At 42.0% G+C, this 16260-nt stretch overlaps 1 protein-coding gene across 5 annotated transcripts in view; it reads right to left on the bottom strand.

Annotated features, from left to right (window-relative positions):
- tspan9a (tetraspanin 9a) overlaps positions 1-16260 on the bottom strand; it is a 332421-nt gene that overhangs the window by 18239 nt on the left and 297922 nt on the right. For all 5 annotated transcript variants that reach the window (XM_057837779.1, XM_057837777.1, XM_057837780.1 and 2 more), the window contains 3 exons: positions 2394-2495; positions 2015-2146; positions 896-979 (listed from right to left, as the gene is read on the bottom strand). In XM_057837779.1, coding sequence (XP_057693762.1) covers positions 896-979; positions 2015-2146; positions 2394-2495 — 318 coding nt within the window. The remainder of the gene's footprint in view (positions 1-895; positions 980-2014; positions 2147-2393; positions 2496-16260) is intronic.

The following is a 16260-nucleotide window of genomic DNA, read 5'->3' as shown; positions in this document are numbered from 1 at the left end:
AATATGAATTGTTGTACGATAAAACAGAAAAATTCTCTGTTAATCAACTTGACAATCAACAAGCATGCTTGTGGTTATTAATTAACTGGGATTACCGTAACTGTTGTTATCTTTCTTTTACTGATAAATGAAACCTTGTTTTTCTAAAAACAGGACTTCTAGTTCAGGTTTGGGGTATTTGGAAAGTGACATTGTTTTGTTGATTGGCGGTTGTGTGCATAAAAAGCCTGCAATACCTGAATGGTAAATGACACATTTTTATGATGCCTTTCAACAGATCTCGACACTAATCACATCTTTATTGTTCTATTTCAAATCCACCACGTTCTGTTGTCTTCCGCACTTCATGATTGTTGACTGTTTTGTCAAGGTTCTTTCCTGTATCGAATCCTTTTAAAAATCTCAAAAGGTAAACATCTTTTTATTATTTTTTTTTTAATTTGATTGTTTGGTAATCATATCCCAAGGGTGGCAAAGTTTTTAGGTTGAATAGTTCACTTCTTTTTGTTCAACCAACTTTAATGGGAGTGTGACAGATTCATTTTTATCATATTTGTATGCAGTACCTTCAACTTTTATACTTAAGCTTTTGTGTACAGCAACTTTATCATTTACACTTGTGCTTTTTTCTTTCTTTCTTTCTATTATTTTTAACACATATTTTTTTATGGGTATTCTTTGCTGATGGTGCCTTGAGTCTCCAGACAGGACCAATGTGAGGGAAAAAAATGTATCTGTCTTTTTCAAGATATGCGCGGTCATAACGCCCACTGAGGACAAATCTTATAACTTGCCGGGCAGAACATAGAGGCGCATTGGACTCGAGGCCAAGTGACGCAGACAGAGACGGATACAGCCTAACACAAATTAGCAGCATAATATAAAAAACGCCTACCTGCACTACCAAGATGACCATGCCTATGGTTCCCAGCAGGTGCTTGTTGTCATCAAGCCATTCCTCGACTTTCTCAAAGCAGCCCTGGATGAAGGAACATATAAGAAAAACTCAGCCAGGCGCCTACAGAATTTACCTAGAAAACTGAGTGAATAATACAATGGCTAAAAGTGCACAGACCATGACATGTGAGTTGTGGAATGAGTGAATTATGTTTCGTGAATTCTATATTGAGACTTGTGGCTCATATGGACAGACATACGTATGAATCTTGCAACGTTCCTGAGATGTAAAATATGGTCCCCGGTTCATTCAGAGGTCATGTTGCTTTCTGTTGTAAAGTGACATTTCCTTTCTGTGGTAGCGGTAGGACATCACTTGGTGCTGAGAGGGAATTTTTCAGGATTTTAGTGCTGTGCCATCCCTGTGGACTGCCTCAATATCTACTTATTGGCAACCGTGTATGTAATTCCCTTCTTTGGACCGAACTAACGACATAAGAGAGCAGATTAGACTTGTAATTGGAGGAAATTGGTAAACAAAGTGTTAGACAAAATGGCCGTAGCCACATAATGAGAAAGTCCGAAAGCAATAAAAATAACCCTTAATAGCAATTGTATTTCCTCTCATTAGTTACACTAAGTTGTTAAAGAAACTCAGGAGCAGCTGAATTTATGATTGTATTTGTATTTTAGATATATAAATTAGGCATGTCTAGAATCTGAACAGTGGCATTTGTGGCTCTTAATCAGAATATCTATTACATTTTAATAGGAGCAATTACATTTACAACGAAGAAAAAAAACAAAAAAACAATCAGACACTTTTGTTTCATTACTAAAGCGTTTTTAGGAAAATGAATAGCATAGTATACTGAATGCGTGAAAATGCATTAGAAAATTATTGTCTGCCTCTAAAACAAAACGAGAAAGTGATTAAAAGATGATTAAAAAAATGACATTTAAGGGATTGGATGAGGGACCCTAAAATGCTCAAAGAACAAATCACAATCTAGGCTTACACTCAATACATTTACTTAGATACATTGCAAAGCACGCTCCCGATTTTATTTAAAAAAAAAAAAAAAAAATGCGTTGGACAGCATAAGCCAGCAATTACCCGGTTCCAGAACATGGTGGTGGAGTTGCGCCCACAGTTCTGGTAATGCTCCTGGCAGCAGCGGTCAGGAACGACCTTCTCTTTCAGGGCTTCGTGCCAGTCCGTGTAGGCTATAACGCCGCAGCACTTCCACTGTGTATGCCACAGAAAACAAAATGCAGTCAGTGAGCCAGACAGTCCATCAAATAACTCAAAGTAACTTTGATGCGATGTCATTTGAATTGTATTACACATAATGGAATGTACTCAGACAGACAGCCCTTAAATTCAATGCCATTTTCTTACAAAGAAAAGAAGCAAGTGAATACATTATGTGAAATATTCAGTTGTTGTTCCACTAATGTGTATCACATTTGACGCAACGTTGGTTCATGCCTACCTCTGCCTGGATGATGTTCCAAGCATTTCTCAGGCCAATGTTGTTTTCTGAGTTGTACAGAGCCAGCCCGTCCTTCAGATCTTGTTTAGCATTCTCACTCACCTGTAGATGGAAAAGAAATCAGCTATGGTTGCATACAAAACCTCTGAATAGAAAATTTTCAGAGTGCCGTGATCACTGAACAGCAGTGAGGAAAAACGGTGGGAAATTGAAACTAGGAAAGAGCTGTCAAAAAACATGAACCATTGTGAGATTTGATCTCAGCTCTATCAAAGATATTTAATGGGATATCATTCAAATTCAGAACTCTTCTTGTTTGCCACAGCGCAGAAATAAATACAAAAAAAATATTTACAAAGAATGATTTTGCCAAAAATCTGCAGATCTACTTGGTGTCACAAAGACTGATGAGTGAATTCATGATTGATAGGTTTCTATATAGGAATTAGGGATGTCCCAATCCGATTACGTGATTGGAAATCTGACCGATCGCGCCATTTTTCAGAGGATGAGAATCTGATTGAAATAGGGTTTTTAATTAAAGAATATGTAATGATGTTTTTTTCTGCTTAATGCTTGTACAGCGTCCTACCCTCCCTCCTGTTAAGCAGCAGGGCTAGGGCTGAATATACTTTTGCGTTGCGGTGACGGCGGAGCGATGGCGTAGACCCTATGTCGTCATTGAGGATCCGAAGTTCTGCGACAAGGGAACGTGTTGCTGTGTAAATCACCGCCAAGCAACTAGAGGGGTGTGTCTTCGTCTTTGTACTGCTTTGGGGCACTCTAGTCGAATTCCTTTAGCTTTCTTTCGGTCAAAGAAAGCAACGGCAATGGAGTGAACAGTATTTGCAGCTGCAGCTAACCAATAATGTTTGAAAACGGGGATGTTGTTGTGCTGAATCGGAAATAACCTTCTGAGCAGACCAATCACAGTCATTTGACGTTCATGCCACGATGCGTTGATGTGACACGTAGTCAGGATGTTTTGGAGGCGAAGGTCAGGCTATAGCGTACGGTCGTAAATCCTGTCTGCGGTAATGACGTAGGTCCACTGTCACCGCAATGCAGAAGCATAAATCAGCCTTAACAGGTGATTTTCATAATACTGGGTTCCCCACCTCACGTGGACGGAATTGTATACGCTTCACCCTGCCTAATCACTGTTCTTTTCGACTAACCATTCTCCATGTCCCCGGATTACGACGTACCCAATTTACGTGATTTTGACTTTGCATCGTTTCTCCAGTCGTTTTTTTCTTTTAGTCACTTAACAGCGTCTTGTCCGTTACCTCTGAGCATTGATGGTAAGTACAGTATATCATTTGTCATTTAATTTAGTTATTTATTAGGTTTTATTAATCTAAATGGTTGCTCTCTACAGTAATTTCTATGCATTTCCTATAGGGACTACATGTATGTCTATTGATCAATAAACAATATGTCTCACTCAACTTCCAAATGTACTTAATCAGTGTAGCATTTGAACACAAACGTGACTTATTCTGTTGTATTAAATATATGGGTACACATTTGTTGTAATTGTATTTTATTGTCGTCCTGGCAGAATTGAATGGGCAAAAACATACTGTAAATACAGTATGTCTGATTAATAAAGAATTTCAAGGTCATATAAGTGACAATAGATCAATTCCTCTTGCACTCATGAGTATTCATGGAAAAAATATTGCCAATACTTTGTTCTGAAATTATATGAAATACAGTGGTACCTCTACATAAGAAGTTAATTCGTTCCAGGACCTTGCTTGTAAGTCAAAATGGTCGTTTGCCGAAGCAGGATTTTCACATAAGAATACATTATAATTCCATTAATTTGTTCCACAGCCCGAAAACCTACACTAAATCCTTAATAAATGCTGCTGGTACTATTACAAATAGCAATTACACACGGCAAAACAAATAAATTATTAATTAAAATCGGAATAATAACATAATAATAGTAATGACAACAATAACTGTAATATTGTAATGAATCAGGTTCTAATGTGGCGGATGTGTTTTGCCTGGTGTTTCTGAACGCATTGCGTGGCTGACTTGAAAGAGTGAGAGAGGATTTTTTACTTTCACTTTTCATGTTCTGCTGCAGCGGACAGTAGGCATGTTGTGTTGGACAAGTTCTGAGATAAGTGATTAAAAAACTGACGAAGCTGGCAATTTTTTGGCGATGTTACCACAATAATAACTGTCACTTAAACTTATAAAGACTGGGGATAAGAGGTCGGAGGAGGACCGTCGAGAACGTAGACATACGGTTGTATTGCCGAGCCAGTTCACGGACGCGCACACCACGCTTATATTTTTCTATCTTTTCCATCTTCATTTCAATAGTAAGCCTCACCTTTTTCCTTTTTTCATCCTCTGTACTAACATTCTTGGAACCCATGTTGATTTCTCTCACAAGAAAATCCGCTGTGCGTCCATCTTGCGGGAACACAAATAAACTGCGGCTCTGTCATAAATCGTCGTATTTCAAGCATGTCATCGGATGTAGAAACAAATGGCGAGTCAAATTTTACGTTGGATGTCGAAAAGATCGTGTGTCGAAGCGATCGTATGTCGAGGTACCACTGTACTATACATTTGGTGCACAGGTCTTTGTCGAATTGCATTCCTTTTCCATATAGCATTTCATCTGCATACAAGGTATCTGCATGCATACAGTTTGTCACAACTGGATAATCACACACAAGTAAGACATTCAGCTATCTTTCAATTCCCCCCGCCTCTCTTTCTTTCAACTGTGCGCTTTGACTTGAGAAGCGACACATCTTATGTCGCTTCACCCACACGCAGCTTCAACATACCCTCCAGCAAAGTTTGTTAATCTTTTTTCTCATGACTGAACTCCAACTATGTGCTCAGGGTTGTGTCATGTCAGTGGGAGATTAATATCTTATTGGATGTGTTAATGAGAAACAAAAGTCTGTGGCTTAGTTCTGCTGCAGTTTGCGTTGCCCATGGGAGATTTCACTAACAGCCGCAACAGATTGAGGGGCACTTCAGATATGGGGTAATTATTACAGGGAAAATAGGAGCATAGTCCCTCAACCACACGGCACAGCTTCAGAGACACCATTAGTCACGCCACAACAAAAATGTATTCACAAGTTAAGGCTTTAAGCCTCAGCACAACACCAAAAGACCAATAATAAAAACACAGAAAACATGCAAATGACATCTGGACTTAGAACAAGCATAAATCATGATCGTGTAAACAAATTTATACTAACACCATGTGCAATTCACAGTAACATTTGCATTGACACATGACCTGGTATGACAACATCAACAACAGTATTAAAATGCATTTGCTTTTGAGACAGATCTCAGTGACGTGCAATTAGATGATTAGATGTGCGGTTAGGTTAATGTCAGCATCTGGTGTAACATAAAATCTTGGCTTGACAGGGACACTGCTTTCACCATAAATGGCGGAAAATGGCTTTGGTACGTTCCGAAGACATTCCTTGAAAGACTAGCCTTGCAAGTAAGACAGTACTTCCTTATTCATTGATTCATCATACAGTATCATCTTGCAAACCTCAACTATCCAACCACTTCTCCAGTCATCGGATGTTCCAGCCAACCAGGAGAAAGATGGCGGAGCTACAGATGTCACCAGCATGGACAAAAGTTATTTTATTCACAAATTTTTGCTTGAATTATACAAAACTCACAGACACAATCATGTCTCTTTTTTATTTCATTCAACATTTCCAAATAGAAATAAAGTTAGAGGGGGCATGAATGCACTAATAATTGGCTCAATAATTTCATTACTTTTTGTGATTCAAATAAGGATGAGAGATAGTGGATTCTGATTGTTTTAAGCGATATATCAGTCATTTTTTATTTTCATTTTTTTTCAATCAAACTCTCAGTGAATAATGTTTAACTTGTTGAATTTGTATCACTGAAAGTAAGTCATAAGTCATTGAAGGGAATGGCTGCTTAATTTGTCTAGCAGAGAAAATAACTCCCCTTTAACATATTTTTTTTTCTTTGTAAATACTTCGATTTTGTGGCCAAACCAAATATAATTCACAAGAAAAAAATATTACTAATCATAATGTTATGAGGACTACGGTGCAATTTTCAAGTACTTTTTGAAACCGATGGGGCTGCAATGAAATCAGTTTTGAAATCCAATGAGCACACCATAATGGTTGGTGGTTATATGGGATTGAATTGTGGGGACATGCACATTTTCTGCTTAAAAACATTTTGAAAACAAATCCAAATAACATTTAAATATGAAAGATAAATTTTTTAAGGACCATGTAAGTGCAATTTTGTGCTATGTAGAAAAATTATAGCTGTGAGTAGAATAGAATGGATTTCAAAACAGCCTTACTTAAAATTACAAACGACCACCTCATAGCTTATGACTGATTTATTATCAATCCTTGTTCTTCTCAATCTCACTGCTGCCTTCGACACAATTTCTCACACAATCTTTCTTTGTATCACACACACACCATTCCTGGTTCACTTCCTACCTGTCTGACCGCACACAATTTGTCAAATTCGGCTCCCATAAATCCAAATCCGTCCGTCTCCGCTGGCGTGCCCCAGGGTTCAGTCCTGGGACCGCTCCTCTTCATCATTTACATTCTCCCCCTCGGTTCCATTTTCCGCAAACACAACATTCACTTCCACTGTTACGCGGATGACACCCAGCTCTATATTTCACCCTAAACCAAACTCTTCCCTTCCCCCCTCCTCCTTCTCCCTCTGTTTAGACAACATTAACTCTCGGTTCTCCTATAACTTCCTCCTCCTCAATCGCTCAAAATCAGAGGTCCGCCTCGTAGGAAACACCGCCATCCTCTCTAATGACAATAACTTCTCGATTACCATCAACAATGTACGATATCTCTTTCTACTCAGGTTAAGAGTCTGGGTGTCATCCTCGAAAGCACACTCTCCTTCAGCACCCATATCAACAACATCACCAGATCAGCCTATTTCCACCTTTGCAATTTTTTCTCATCTCCTCCCTTCTCTCACCCGCCATTCCGCTTCCACTCTGGTCTGTGGTCTAATCACCTCAAGGCTCGATTATTGTTACTCACTGCTCTTCGGTCTCCCAAATAAGTCCCTCCAAAACTCAACAGCACACTTTATCACTCGGACCCCCACCACAAACCACCGCCCCCATCCTCCGTCAACTTCACTGGCTCCCAGTCAAACAAAGAGTCAACTACAAGATCCTCGTCAAAACCTTCAAAGCACTCCATGGCCTGGCCCCTCCCTACCTTTACAATCTCCTCTGTATTAACAGTCCTCCCGTTCACTTCCCTCATCCTCTATCCTCCACCTTTCTGTCCCCCGTGTCTGTCTCTCTACCTTCGGTTCCAGAGCTTTTAGTGTGAGCGTTTACTGTGCCCCCCAGCTCTGGAACTCCCTAACCCATGATATTCCCAAAATATCTACCCTTTCACTTTTCAAATCCAGTCTCAAAACACACCTTGTTATGTCCTCTGGTCTTATGTTGACTACTTTTTGGGTTTAATTTCTTTCTAAGATTGTACATTGTTCATCCGTCCACAGGATGTCGCTATTCTAACTCAGAATCTTAAGTTTTTCTTTGGTATTGCTGTTTGCGCTCGGCTTCCCCTAGTGGCGACTTGCTGTAAGCAGCAGGCAGAAAGAACTTTTTATTTCAGTTGGAAAAGAGGCCTTGAGGTGTTAAGACGTTGCACACCTCCTCTGCACCATACATCGTTGGGAACCCTTGACAAAACAAAATCTGTAAGTTTGTACGTTTTAACAATGGGTTAGATGTAATTTTGATGTGTCTATTCTGTTATTTTGTTGTTATTTATGTATGTTTCAGTTTTACCAGCCACACACACACACGCGCACACGTTCACGCGAAGAAATAAATGAGAGGAAGGAGTTTGGGCCTCCATTTTTCTTTGTTGGTTTAGCTCGCTGCCAAAGCCGAGTAGCCATACGCTCGGCTGAGGGCAGAAGAGTAAAAAGATTTTCAACACATCAAGCACCCAAGATGTCTCAGCAAGAAGTTTCACCACCTATCAGCCAAGTGGTCACCAGGTCGGAGGCCAGTCATTCTCATTCTTCACGCCGGTCCAGAACGAGTCAAGCTGCTGCACAAGCACGAGCAGACGCCGAAGCTGCCTACGCCAGAGCACGGTACGCCAAACGCCAAATCGACATGGAGGTCGAGAAGGCACGCATCGAGGCAACACTACACGCTCTGAAGACGGAAGGTGAAGCAGAAGCAGCGCTCGCCGCAGCTAAAGTTTGGGAGGCGACTTTCGAAGAAGAGGAGCGCGCCAAAGTCGACCTCAGCGAGCAAGGGGTATTTTCCAAGACACCCCCCTCCATCAGGCGTGCACAAGAGTATGTGCATGCTCACTTTGACGACCAGCGTGTGCAAGCAGATGGCACACAAACGCCAAACACTGAGCACCTGGTTAGGCACAATGACTCTCAACAACCAGAAAATAGCCCAAAATCAGCTGGTGCTTTTCCACATGTGCGTCACATCGACATCGCTGACGAAGAGCATCTCCAATCTCATCGTGGGAGAACGGACATCTCACACCAGCCTACACCTTCAGCAACCCCACAAAGTGAACTGTCCAATTTAGCAGCCTATCTAGCACGGCGTGATCTGCTGACATCGGGGTTCAAGGTTTTCGACAACCGGCCAGAGTCCTACCTGTCCTGGAAGTCCATGTTCTGCAACGCGACGGAAGGCCTCAATCTCAAGCCCAGCGAAGAGCTCGACCTTCTCACCAAGTGGCTCGGCGGGGAGTCTCTTCAACACGCTCAGAGGATCAGGGCGGTCCACGTGAGTAATCCACAGGCAGGTCTCCAACGTCTGTGGCAGCGGCTAGACAAGACTTATGGCTCTCCAGAGGTAATTGAATCCTCACTCTTCCAACGGTTGCAGACTTTTCCAAGAATCTCCAACAAAGACACTCACTTACTGCAGGAGCTTGCTGATCTTCTGTTAGAGCTATCGTATGCCAAAAGTGAAAGTTATTTGCCGGGTCTTAGCTTTCTCGACACACCAAGGGGCATAAACCCGATAGTTGAAAAACTCCCATATGGACTCCAGGAGTCATGGGTTACACAAGGTACCAAATACAAAAGGGAAAACGGTGCAGTCTATCCACCTTTTTCGTATTTTGTGCGGTTCGTAAATGACTACGCTGAAATGAGAACAGACCCTAGCTTTATGTTACAGTGTTCAAACGTAATAAATCCAAGGGTTGATAAGACATCAGTAAGACGAGACAAATACAGAGTTCCACTAGCAGTGAATAAAATAGAGATCAGTCCGGCTAAATTGACAGCACTCGATCCAGACAAACAATGTCCTATCCACCAAAAACCACATTCACTCGTCAAATGCAGGGGGTTTAGAATGAAAACACTAGACGAAAGAAAGAACATTCTCAAAGAGCACGCCATTTGTTTTAAATGTTGTGCGTCCACAAATCACAGGGCTCGAGACTGTAAAGCTATTATCCAATGCTCAGAATGTGATAGCGATGCTCATGTGTCTGCCATGCATGTCGGTCCACCTCCATGGACACCTCAAGACTTTAATCCCCCAACCCAGAGTCACGGCGGGGAGTCTGAGGGCCCAAATCCTGTGAACACAGCCAGTTGCACAGAAGTATGTGGGCAAGGCGTAAAAGGAAAATCATGCTCAAAGATCTGTTTAGTTAATGTATATCGCCGAACTTCTCCAGAAAAGAAAAAGAGGGTATATGCCATGTTGGATGATCAGAGCAATTCATCCTTAGCCAGATCTGCGTTTTTTGACATGTTTAATGTGCAAAGTACCATATTCCCATACACCATGAGAACATGTGCAGGTTTATCAGAGACACGAGGTCGCAAAGCTGATGGCTTTGTTGTAGAAGATGTAGATGGTAAGGTCTCCATGATGCTGCCTACAATAACAGAATGTGATCAGATTCCAGATAATAGAGACGAAATTCCCAGCCCTGAGGTAGCAGCAGCTCACCCTCATTTGCGATCAATCGCTTCACAGATTCCTCCTCTCGACCCATCGGCAGACATTCTTCTGCTCCTGGGAAGGGACATCATTCAGGCTCATAAAGTTCGTGGTCAGGTAAATGGGCCAAACAATGCACCTCATGCCCAGCGTCTCGATTTAGGATGGGTTGTCATAGGTGATGTCTGTCTCTCTGGAGCTCATAAACCCACATTGAACTCATTTAAGACGAACGTTCTAAACAGTGGACGTCCCACGTTCCTCAGTCCTTGCGAAAACACAATCGTTATCAAAGAGAAATACACCAAAAACGATCCACTAAACACACAAGCGGAACTAGGACAACATATTTTCCAACAAACAACAAATGACGACAAAGTTGCACTTTCGGCAGAAGATGCGTTGTTCCTAGACATTATGCACAACAACTTTGCTAAAGATGAGGCGAATAACTGGGTAGCTCCACTTCCATTCCGCTCACCTAGGCGGCGCCTACCTGACAATCGGCAGCAGGCCTACAATCGTTTAATGTCGCTCCGCAAAACGCTGAGAAGAAAACCTGAAATGAGAGCGCATTACGCTGAGTTTATGGAGAAAATATTCAGCAAGGGCCATGCCGAACCAGCGCCCGTACTGGCGCCAGATCAAGAGTGCTGGTATCTCCCTAGTTTTGGCGTTTACCACCCGCAAAAGCCAGAAAAAATTAGGGTAGTCTTTGATTCGAGTGCTCAACTTGACAATGTTTCTCTCAATGACGTGCTCCTCAAGGGACCAGATCTTAACAACACTCTCGTAGGAGTTCTGATGCGGTTTAGGTCCGACCCATACGCCGTTATGGCAGATGTGGAGCATATGTTTCACAACTTTGTAGTACGAGAAGACCACCGTAACTACCTTCGTTTCTTGTGGTTCCAAAATCATGACCTTGATGGAAAAGTGCAAGAATTTAGGATGACTGTCCATGTGTTTGGTAATTGTCCTTCCCCATCAGTCGCCATCTTTGGACTGAAAAGAACAGCCATAGAAGGAGAAATGGAATTTGGCAGTGACGCAAAAGAATTCATTGAACGGCACTTCTATGTAGATGATGGGCTAAAATCATTCTCTTCCATAGAGCAGGCCATTGATGTTCTTAGTAGGGCACAGAAGATGCTGGCTCAGTGTAACATACGCCTGCACAAAATCTCATCCAATTGTCCTCTCATAACAGGAGCCTTTCCAACCGAAGATCGTGCTGTAGGCATGCAAGGTCTTGACATTGGGCAGACTACCCCACCAATGCAGCGCAGTTTGGGCTTAGGATGGGAGCTGTTGACTGACCAATTCAAGTTCCAAGTAAGAGTAAATGAAAGGCCGTTCACAAAAAGGGGAGTTCTGTCAGTTATCAACAGTGTGTTCGACCCACTTGGTTTTGCTATTCCAGTAATCGTAGGGGGTAGAACCATACTCAGAGACATTTCCACAAATGTTTCAGAGTGGGACACTGAACTGCCAAAAGACAAATTAGAACAGTGGCAAAAGTGGAAAAGTTCCCTCGGACACCTACAACATCGTGAAATTCCCAGAATGTACACTTCAATACCGCTGTCTGCAGCCCAAAGAATAGAGATTGACGTTTTTTGTGATGCTTCCACAAAAGGCGTAGGTGCTGTAGCATACCTCAAACTCACAAATGAGGACGGACACAGCGAAGTGGGATTCCTCCTCGGCAAAGCACGTTTAGCTCCTAAACCAGACATCACCATACCCCGACTTGAACTCTGTGCAGCAGTCCTGGCCGTGGAAGTAGCAGAGTTGGTTCTAGAGGAGCTGGATGTCACAGTCGATCAGGTGAATCTTTACACAGACTCAAAGGTAGTGCTTGGGTACATCTCAAACACCAAGAGACGCTTTCACGTTTATGTGCACAACAGAGTCGAACGCATCAGGCGCTTTGCACAAACTCACCAGTGGCATTACGTGCCCACACACTTAAATCCGGCAGACCATGCCACACGAGCGTTGCCCGCTGAGCAGCTCTCCAGCTCCACCTGGCTCAGAGGCCCAGCTTTCCTCTCCAGGTTGGACCAAAGTCAAGTTCGAAGTCAAACCTTCGATCTCATAGACCCAGAGACTGACTGTGAGTTGCGTCCTGAGGTAACAACTTGCACTACCACCCTATCAAAAGGCCAGTTTAATAGTGCCAGATTTGAAAGGTTTTCAAGTTGGAAGGTGCTGCAAAAGGCTATTGCCAAACTCCAACATATAGCTCAATCATTCAAGAACAACTCTGAGGTTTCCTGTCGTGGCTGGCACAACTGCAACAAACATTTAACTGAAAAGTCACTGCAACTAGCCAAGACCACGATCATTCGCACCGTTCAAAGAGAGGTCTTCGCAGAAGATATTGGATGCATTGAAAAAGGCACAGCTCTAAAAAACTCAAGTCCACTCAGCAAACTGAATCCATTTGTTGACACGCAAGGGCTCCTTAAAGTTGGAGGCCGACTAAAGAAAGCACAGTTGTCTGCAGAAGAAACCAATCCCATACTCGTCCCTGGAAAGCATCATCTTGCTCAGCTCATAATAAGACACTTTCACGAAAAATTATGTCACCAGGGAAGGCATTTCACGGAGGGAGCAGTCAGAGCAGGGGGCTTTTGGATTGTGGGAGGAAAAAGAGCAGTAAGAAGTGTGATTTTCAAGTGCATCACATGCCGCAAATTAAGGGGCAGGCAACCTGAACAGATAATGGCTGAACTTCCTGAGGACAGGCTGTCCACGGACCCTCCTTTCACAAATGTAGGCCTTGATGTGTTCGGTCCCTGGTCCGTTACAGTGAGAAAAACGTGTGGTGCTAATGCAGATGCTAAAAGATGGGCAGTCATATTCACCTGCATGAGTACACGTGCAATTCATATTGAAGTGATTGAGTCAATGGACACATCGTCGTTCATTAATGCACTGCGTCGTTTCTTTGCCATCCGAGGTGGTGCCAAACTCTTGAGATCTGATTGTGGGACAAATTTTGTGAGTGCCTGCAAAGAGCTCCAAATAGACAAACTAGGCTGTCACAATGACAAAATAGGCACATTCTTGAAAGACAGTGCGTGCAAATGGCAGTTTAATCCTCCACATGCATCCCATATGGCTGGTTCCTGGGAACGCATGATCGGCGTCACCCGAAAAATCCTCAATGCAATGCTCCTTGAACATCCATATGGGAAGCTCACACATGAAGTACTCGTAACATTGTTAGCTGAAGTCACCGCAATTGTAAATGCCCGTCCGCTAACAGCCGTTTCTACAGATCCCGAAAACCCAGTCATTCTTACTCCTGCGATGCTACTCACGCAAAAGGTTGGCACACCACCGATTCCACCAGGGCAGTTTCAGACCAGTGACCTATTCAAAGCCCAATGGAAGCGCGTGCAGTACTTAGCTAATGTTTTCTGGAGTCGTTGGCAGAAAGAATACATCGCAGGCTTGCAGGTTCGTCGCAAGTGGAAAATAAAAAAGCCGAACCTTCAAATGGGCGACGTTGTTTTAATGAGGGAGTCTCTGGAACATAGGAATAATTGGCCACTCGGACTGATCACAAAATCTTTCCCAAGTGAGGACGGTAATGTCAGAAAAGTTGAGGTTAAGATTTGCCGAAACGGCGAGAATAGGTTTTACATTCGCCCAATTCGTGAAGTTGTGCTTTTGATGTCTAAGGATAGCATGTAAAACGAGTTATTGTTGTGTTTCGTTCATTAGTTAAGGGCTGACATCTTGCAGATGTCAGGCGGGGAGTGTTATGTCCTCTGGTCTTATGTTGACTACTTTTTGGGTTTAATTTCTTTCTAAGATTGTACATTGTTCATCCGTCCACAGGATGTCGCTATTCTAACTCAGAATCTTAAGTTTTTCTTTGGTATTGCTGTTTGCGCTCGGCTTCCCCTAGTGGCGACTTGCTGTAAGCAGCAGGCAGAAAGAACTTTTTATTTCAGTTGGAAAAGAGGCCTTGAGGTGTTAAGACGTTGCACACCTCCTCTGCACCATACATCGTTGGGAACCCTTGACAAAACAAAATCTGTAAGTTTGTACGTTTTAACAATGGGTTAGATGTAATTTTGATGTGTCTATTCTGTTATTTTGTTGTTATTTATGTATGTTTCAGTTTTACCAGCCACACACACACACGCGCACACGTTCACGCGAAGAAATAAATGAGAGGAAGGAGTTTGGGCCTCCATTTTTCTTTGTTGGTTTAGCTCGCTGCCAAAGCCGAGTAGCCATACGCTCGGCTGAGGGCAGAAGACACCTGTTTACTCTTTCTTACTCACCATGATCCTAATTTCTGTTCAATTTTCATCTCTTAATGTTTTCTTCACTTTTATCGTGCTTTTAATCTAATAATATAATTGTTTTGTTGTTATTGTTTTTGAGCTATGGTGATTCCATCTTTTTTCTGAAGTGTCTTTGTGTGGCATGAAAAGTGCTCCAGAAATAAAATGTATTATTATTATTATGATTATTATAAAACCCTATCTACACGCATATGCCAGTATGCCTACGTGTGGCACTGAAAGGCCTCATTATAGCAAATTCATATTTCATATACAAGTAATATAAAATGTAAATAACATATAGCAGCTGACAATCACATCTGTCATTTTTCATCATCCATTATGACTTTGAAAAGTCCCCATTATTTAAATAATCAATAAGTGACCTTAATTACCCTCAGTATCCTTGAAATTAGCATTGGTGGCTCCGCCATGTTGTCATCTTCAAAACAAGACTCTAACCTTTAACTTGGATTATACGATAAACTTTCTGTGACGATAGTTACAAGGCTTGCCACACGAGGGCATGCAGGGTTGGAATCACAAAATGGTGATAAATCCGGGGCCGCCGCGTTGCAGCTAGGGGGTGGGTTCTCGCAAGTGCTTGACCAGGAAGAAACTGCAGTTGAATATATTATCGGAGTCCAAAGCAGTTCTTCTAGAGTGGTCGAGTTCAGATGTTTGGTACAGTGTTTAACTTCCTCATTAAAATAACATCATGAAAAGCTTTTTTTCTTGACGAGTAACAATTTTTATACTTTTTCGTGAAACAATAAATCATACTGTGGTTCAATGTGGATTGGTCGATTTCTGGTGGTGAGCCAATTAGGGGAAAGAGGCGGGATGTTCAGATGTGACCAGGAAACAACTATTACTTGAATACTGTGGCGGAATGCAGAGGATTTTTTGTAGATAGGTCTTTTACGAAATACACTTAATTTTCTCATTAAAATAGGAGCAAAGAACATCACTAAAATCTTTTTTGAGGAGAAATGACTATTTTGCAAGTGTGACGAGAAGAGCCATCGTCCAATCAGTGGCCTTATACATTTTTTTAAGGTTCCTCCCATGAAATAGGTCTTTCCCATATTGATATGTGTAATATCTTGTGTAGTATCGAATATATGGAACAATCAGTCTGGCTTGACAGGTTACTGACAGGTCCTGTTAATAAAGAACCTAGGTAACTTATTATTATTATATTTGTTCACTATTTATAGCTGTCACTAAGTGGAGAAGGTATGGTAATATCAATGGCTTTATAGAGAAGCTGAAGTTGCCATGGCAAAGACAGAGATGCTAAAAAAGCCAAAGCCATTTATTCTGAGTAATGAATTTTTCTTTGGCATTAAAATGCTTCAGTAATTATTATAAATGCAAAGTCCATTTCTATGCCCTCTTAAAACCATTGAAAAGAGATTAATTTTACTCCCAGAAACATTCCTCTGTGTGACTTTGCTGACGTAGAGGAACATATCTGCATGCACCTCCTTGTGCTGCAGGCTTTGACATCCTCTGCATTTTCAGTCCTCAGACA

Source organism: Corythoichthys intestinalis, chromosome 5, assembly GCF_030265065.1.
Source record: "Corythoichthys intestinalis isolate RoL2023-P3 chromosome 5, ASM3026506v1, whole genome shotgun sequence".
In the NCBI taxonomy this organism is placed as follows: Eukaryota; Metazoa; Chordata; class Actinopteri; order Syngnathiformes; family Syngnathidae; genus Corythoichthys; species Corythoichthys intestinalis.
Note: the sequence above shows the minus strand (reverse complement) of the source record. Positions and strands in the feature narration are given on the sequence as shown.